The 6,632-nt window shown below is 47.7% G+C and overlaps 1 protein-coding gene across 2 annotated transcripts in view; it reads right to left on the bottom strand.

The window, feature by feature from the left end:
* Positions 1-602: 602 nt before the first annotated feature.
* Positions 603-6,632, bottom strand: part of PIGW (phosphatidylinositol glycan anchor biosynthesis, class W) — a 29,706-nt gene continuing 23,676 nt past the window's right edge. The window contains exons 1-2 of one of the 2 annotated variants that reach the window (XM_004684457.2): positions 3,560-4,276; positions 603-2,495 (exon numbers count right to left, since the gene is read on the bottom strand). In XM_004684457.2, coding sequence (XP_004684514.1) covers positions 980-2,485 — 1,506 coding nt within the window. In that variant the 5' untranslated portion in view covers positions 2,486-2,495; positions 3,560-4,276 and the 3' untranslated portion in view covers positions 603-979. Of the gene's footprint in view, positions 2,496-3,559; positions 4,277-6,632 lie in introns of those variants that run through there. The other variant, XM_012726567.1, reaches the window with a different exon arrangement.

Genomic DNA, 6,632 nt, shown 5'->3' with positions numbered 1-6,632 from the left:
TCCAGGTCATAACCCTTTTTCTTCTGAGCTCTGGCTGTCTTTCAGTTCTAAAATATGCTAGGTTCCATCTAATTTAGGACCTTTCCTGAGGGAGTCATTCCTCCCTAGAATGCTTTCTGCTATTTGTCCCCTCCTTCATCAGAACCAGTCTCCCACTCCCAATGCAAACTTACATCATCCGTTACCTTTAGCTGTAAAAGACAAACAAAACCCCTATGGGGAAAACTTTGACTCTACCAGGTCAGTTCTTCATACTACTGACAACCTGACTTCATGACTTAACAGTTTATAGTTGTAATTTTATGTCTGTTTCTACCACCTCTCTAGACTGAAAGCTCCAATATATCAGGAAACTTTTCCTTATCATCCCTAGCACAGAGCAGCTTCCCTCACTCCCCCCACAAAAATATCCCTAAAACAAAGCTATTCTTTCATGACTATTAGGCATGTAAAGATATCACAACAGTCTGTTCTTTGGAACATTTAACTATTTTCTGACTTAAAGTATTTGATTTTACACATTTGGTTTCTTAAGCTTTTTAAGTTTGGAGATTAAAATTGAGCAATAAAGGATACTGACAATTCCACAACTAACACTGAGATATTTTAATGTCAACTTTATAATAATAGTAATACAAATGATAAAAAACATAGGCTGGTATAAATGATATAAGATGGGAAGTTAAAAAATCCACCCCACCTTCCATTGTCACAACTCTAACCAATTTATTTAAAATAGTGAAATTTAATAAATATTCTAACAAATAGCAAGGTTTTGTTTCTTTGGTATTGGTTTTATGTAAGTGTTGAAATACATTCAAATAGTAAGCATCACCACTATTATAAAAGATTAAAAGCTCATTTTAATTTTGTAATTTAGTTAACACTGGACTGCCAACAGCACATCTTTTTCACACTTAAGATTTATTCTTCCTCAATACAATAGTTACTGCTCACAGATCTAGCCTACCCCTATTGCTTACCAAAATTTTATCGTCTTATCTTGCAAGTGTAACACATATATAATTAAGCAGTTGGTAAACATATAGAGATTGAGCACAAATAAGGCCCACAAGGAACTGCTCTGCAATGTATCCATCAACAGGTTAATCAGGCCAGTGGCTATATTTGATAGTAAGAAAAAAACTAGCTGGTTTCTGTTAATAGCTGTGATTAAACAAAGACTGGGTTTCTTAATTTCCGCTTCAGAAACTGGTGACTCTGAACGCTTATTTATTACTGGTGACTGGATAAGATCCCAAGAACATGGGACTAGAGCTCCTTTTATTAGAAATTTGGCAAAATTCAAAATTATATCACCTAATAATAAAGTACTAAGGAGGATGAGGCTAGAAGCAATTATCCAAATACAAAAGGCTAAATTGGCCATTCTTCGAGACACTACTTCTATGTTTACCTGAACTATGTAAAGAGCTATGAAAAGGCTAATAGCTATCAGTAGTATATGAGATGCTACTTTTATCAAGTCTTTGATACATGATCTTTTCTTAAGCACATATAAACCTGTCTGCACACCAGCCATATGTACTGCCACATACCCCACGGTAGAAATGATTCCTTCTCGGTTGGCATTTAACAAACCAACCCTTGTGCCACTGCCATCAGTACCATATAAAAGTAACTTTTTCAGTGGAGTAAAATCAAGGGCTAACTGATATAATACACTAATGCCAATGGCCACAATCCAGGATTTATTTAAGGGAAAAAGAATCAAAAGCAGTGATGTTACCAATTTCACAACTATTAAGGTAAAGAAAAAATTCCAGTGCACTCCATACTCAGTTAAATGTTCCTGATAGTCTATGGATTTTATAATCACTGATCGTCCTATTCCTAGGATGATTAATGGCCAAACAGAGTACAGTGACTTTATAAAATAGTTAAATGTGAACCCTTTTGTATATTTTCTCCTAACCTCTGGACAAACCATTGCAGTTCCAAAAACAAAGCCACCCACTCCAAAATCCATTGCTCCTGTTCCATAGAGCTCAGTTTTGGCAAATCTTCTGGGAAAAATTGGGAAGTCCACAGCTAAAATGGCAATAGCAGTGAATGTACTATTAATTACACGGAAGCAGGAGACGGCTGGAATGTATTCTGATTCTAGGCTGATTTTTGAGAATTTTTCAAGGATCTTCCGGAGAGGCATTCTGGCAGAGTAAGTCCTCCTGCAATATATATGATAGAGCAGCCCTGTCCCAAAGATAATTATGGCAAGGTGCTCAAAGAGGACAAATGAAGACAAAATGGTCAAAGTAGCCACCATAGGCACTATCAGGACAACAAAGTCAATAAAGAATCGAGTTCTCCAGGTATGTGAAAAACATAAGTACTGTGAAAGAATGATCAGGAGCCCTCGGAAGAGGATACACAGTGCAGGCAAACACAAGCCCTGGATGATTTCCAGTACACTGGTTCCATTGAGGTTACTGACAAAAGCTTCCTTCATCTGCTTTTGTGACATTTTTTTCTTCCTGTGAAAATAAGAGCAAAGGAATGCATTTATGAAAAGCAACATTCTGTGGAATTAACATATATGTACCTGATTAGATTTTAGTCCATTCCTAAGTTTCAGAGCAGAACTTTAGGACCTACTGACTTCAAATGAAAGCAGAACCAAGGACTTTTGATTTCCCTCCCGAGGATTATGGGAAGGAGCCTAATACTAACACATTAGCTTAAGAATGTCATAGTAGGGCCCCTCCCTGCTGGCACAAGGGGTTAAGGTGCAGCACTACAAAGCTATCTACAGCCACTGTAGCATGAGCTCAATCTGTAGCACCAGGAAGCTGATCCACACATAGTGAGGCAGACCTCTCAGGTCTAACCCACTGCTCCCCTCAGCAGTGTATTTCAGTCAATATGTTTGTTCTGTCCCACTCTCTCGGGTGAATCCTCTCACCTCCATACCCCAGTTCTTGTATGTATAAATAAGTCTTTTAAAAAGTCATATTAGGGCCCTCCCTGGTGGCACAGCGGGTTAAAGCACTGCACTATGAAGCTTAAGCCACTTCCGCATGAGTTCGATCCCCTCCTGCCCCGGAGGAGTCCACATGGCGTGGCAGACCTCTCCTGACCCGCCCGCTGCTCCCCTCAGCAGTGTACTTAGTTGATCTGCCTGTTCTGCTCCCCGCTCTGTCTCTGGTGAGTCCTCTCACCCTCCGCATCTCTGGCCTGTACCCCAGTTCTATATGAATAAATAAATCTTAAAAAAAAGTCATACTAATATAAAATTGTTTAAAAATCTGAGCTATTATTAGCATAGACTTGAGAAAATAAAGTTGGAATATAAAACCTTGAGACTGACCTCACAAGTCACATAGAAATTCCTATTAGATGTGACGACAATTATGTAATGAAAATCAAATACACCTAATTTAGGACTAAGAGGGAAAGGGAAGAGGGACTGGGAGAGAAGGTATTTAATAGACTCGGATTTGGGGCCCTTGGTTTCCGTTCAAATCCACTCTCAACCTATTGTCTCTGGAACAAAATGTCAGCCCTTCAGTGATGTCTTGAGCCCCAAGCTGCCCCTTACCTTATGTACTGAGTCACATTTTCAGGTTAGGGTAGATAGGATGGATGCTGATCATGAAAAGGGGCGCGGGAGCACAGGGAGGTCACGTTTGTTGGCCGGACAAGAACCACACTGAAGAGCGCGGGGCACGCATGCGCCCATCAGAATACCAATACCGCAAACCAGTCCGAATCGTCTGGCCTTTACACACAGGAGTCCCTGTCCTGACAGACTCGTTCTCCACGCTCCTGAAGATCCCGGCGGAGAGGCATCTGAGGGGACTGCACAGCACAGGTGCCACAGCAGACACCCAACAGCGCCGCCGCAACCCACTTCCGCCTCCCGATGGGCGCTTCCGGCCAGCGCCCGGCAGCTGCGCTTCCCCGGCGGCAGCTTCCCTGTCGCCCGCCCCGACCCGCGCGGGTCTGTCCCACACTGCCGGCTCTGCACTTCAGTCCTCTACTGTGGTCCTGCCCAGCCCGGTCCACTCGGGCCGCGGCCATGGGGCCGCCCGAGGAGTCCGGGGCGGAAGGAGCGCACCAGGGCCCCTCAGCCCCGCGGCCAGGCCCCCTCTTGTTTGTGGGGTCCGAGGGCCGGGCACAAGGTTGAGCCGCGGCTTCTCCTACTGAAAGACTCCCCGTCAGGGCCCGAGAGCCCAGGGAACCCCCGTCAGGGTCCGGGGGGGCCCATGGGGAACTCTGGGAGGCCACCTTTCAACTCCTTCTCACCCCACGCTCTCCAAACGCGCCCTTTCAGGTGGAGCCCCTAAGTCCGGAGCCCGGCGGCCACGTGCGCCCCGCGCCGCGTGTGCGCGCCCCGCCCCGGGGGAGGAGCCGGTCAGCTCTGGGCCACTTGACCAGAGCGCCAGCCCGCCGGGTGCGAACTGGTGGTGCCGCTCTCTCTCCTCCCCGGCTCGCTCCCGCCCCTTTCACGTTTCTCCCCTCCCCGGGCTCTTCCCGCCGGGCGCCCGCCCGCCTTTCCAGTTGGGGGCGGCTCAAGTCGAGCGATCGGTGAGTGCCACCCCTAAATCCAGACCCGAAGCCCTTAGCGACCCCTGAGGGGCAAGGGAGGCCGGTTTGTCCCGGGACGCCCAGGAAGAACGTGGCTTCTCCTCGCCTTTCCAAAGAGCGATTTTCCTTCCCTTTCCTATTCCCCTTTTCTTTTTGACCCTCCTTTATCCCGGGAGTAGGGAGCACAGCTCTTCTTGGCTCTTGCCCAGAACAAGGCCCTTTATAGTCACTTTCCACCTCTCCGACTTGCCGGCAGGGGGCAACCGGGATGGGGGCAGGGGGTGGAAAGGGCCTGCCTGGTAGTTTGGGTCCCGGCTCCAGTGCCTCCCTTGCACTAGCTAGAAACCAGGAAGAGGGCGGCTGGCCCAGGGAGGTGTCTGGACAGCCGCGCCCTTGGGCCGGGGTCACGTCCACCTTCCCGGGAAGGACATATTCTCCCCGTGCCAGGTGCTTACCGAACGCTGCCTGGCCCACACCGGGAGTCCGGGTTCCCTCCTGGCACCTGGGGGCGGGGCCAGCTGGGCCCCCAGAACCCTTACCGAACTCTTCTCATCTGCCCTCCACTGTCCTCCAAGTAGAGAAAGTACCAGAGACTCAAGAGGAGGAACAGCTGCTGATCAGGTTGCCACTTGCCTTGACTGGGTGTTTCATCTATTCATTACGTCTTCCTCCTGCCCACAGAGGTCACACCCTTTCCAGAAATTCTTGGCTGGTAACCTCAAGGGGAGAGCAAGAGCTGGGAGAACTGGAGAAAACCACTCTAATCTGACTTGACTCTTGCTGGGAGCTGAAACTGTCTCACAACATTGGCAAAGCCTTCACAGAGGTACTACCCCATTTGATCCTAACTCAGCAGTGTTAGGTCTGGATGTTGTTTCTCTTTGCAAGTGAAGAAAGAGAGTGTTTGGGGGATCGTGGGCTTGGGGGGGGTCTAACCCCACAGTTGCTCCCCAACTGGCCCTGTCTTCAGATGAACTCCTAGTGGAGCGAGCTTTGTTCTTGTGTCTTACAAGCCCTCTGCATGGCTCTCCCTTGGACAGGTCAGTTAGTGCCCATCACACTCCTGATGCCCTTCACTGCTTGAATGGGCCTTTCCCCAACACCCGTGGAAACCCTTATCCTGAGTGCTTTCAAACATTAGATATCTGTTGCCACCAGAGTTAATTCATTACAAACAGCCCTTCATCCTGACTTCTTGCTGGGGGAGGCACTGAGGGCGGAGAATTCCAAGCCTGAGAGTTTTTCAGAGACTTACCTTAAATCAGCCTCACAGCACTCCCTCTCTCAGATGCTTTTCCCTCCTCTGAAATCCTCACCTAAAAGTTAACATTGGGCCTTTGCACTGATTAGTGCCCCTAAGCCATCTTTAGTAGTAGTACTCACAATGTCCTCCTCTATGAATATTTAGATTTGCACTTGGTAGGGTGCTTACAATCCATGGCCTCACTGACCTTCACAACCTCTCCTTGTGAGGTAGATTTTACTATCACCCTTTTCAAGGTGAAGACTCAAGGTGTGCTAGGAAGGTGAGGTAACTTACCAGTACACCAGCTGTGATTTCCTTCCCACACGACAGCTATCCCGGGGCATCAAGAGTTGACTCCAGCCCCCTTCCCTGCCAGATACTGGCTACAACTACTAAATACCTGTCTAGTGGAGAGGGTAGGACATAAGACGTATCTGTCTGCCAGTGTCTTCATCCTTCTCAGCACACTGACCTGGGAATCTGTAGTCCTACCCCACCTTGTAGTAAAACTGGCCCTGAAGGAATCTGAGGATCCTCTAGAGGCTCTTGTAAAAGTTTCCCCTGTTCCTAATTGGCAGGGGACAGGAAAGACTCTCCCTCTCTGCCCAGGCTTGCTGTGTTCTCATTTCGTTCCTCTTCCTTGGTGGGGAGGAGCAGGGATGAGTCACCCTAAAGAAGCCCTTACCTGTATGTGGCCCTTGCCTTCTCTCATACCACAGATTCTAGAGTTGCTCATCTCAGATTTCTCCAAAATCGAGTCTTTGGCTGGACCCATGCCCCAGCCTGTGCCCCCATGACCAAGTGGATAGCACTCTTCATGCCCGAGACACAGAACCCT

This window comes from Condylura cristata, unplaced genomic scaffold (assembly GCF_000260355.1).
Source record: "Condylura cristata isolate star-nosed mole 26May11 unplaced genomic scaffold, ConCri1.0 scaffold00017, whole genome shotgun sequence".
NCBI lineage: Eukaryota > Metazoa > Chordata > Mammalia > Eulipotyphla > Talpidae > Condylura > Condylura cristata.
This window is presented reverse-complemented; position numbering and strand designations above follow the sequence as displayed.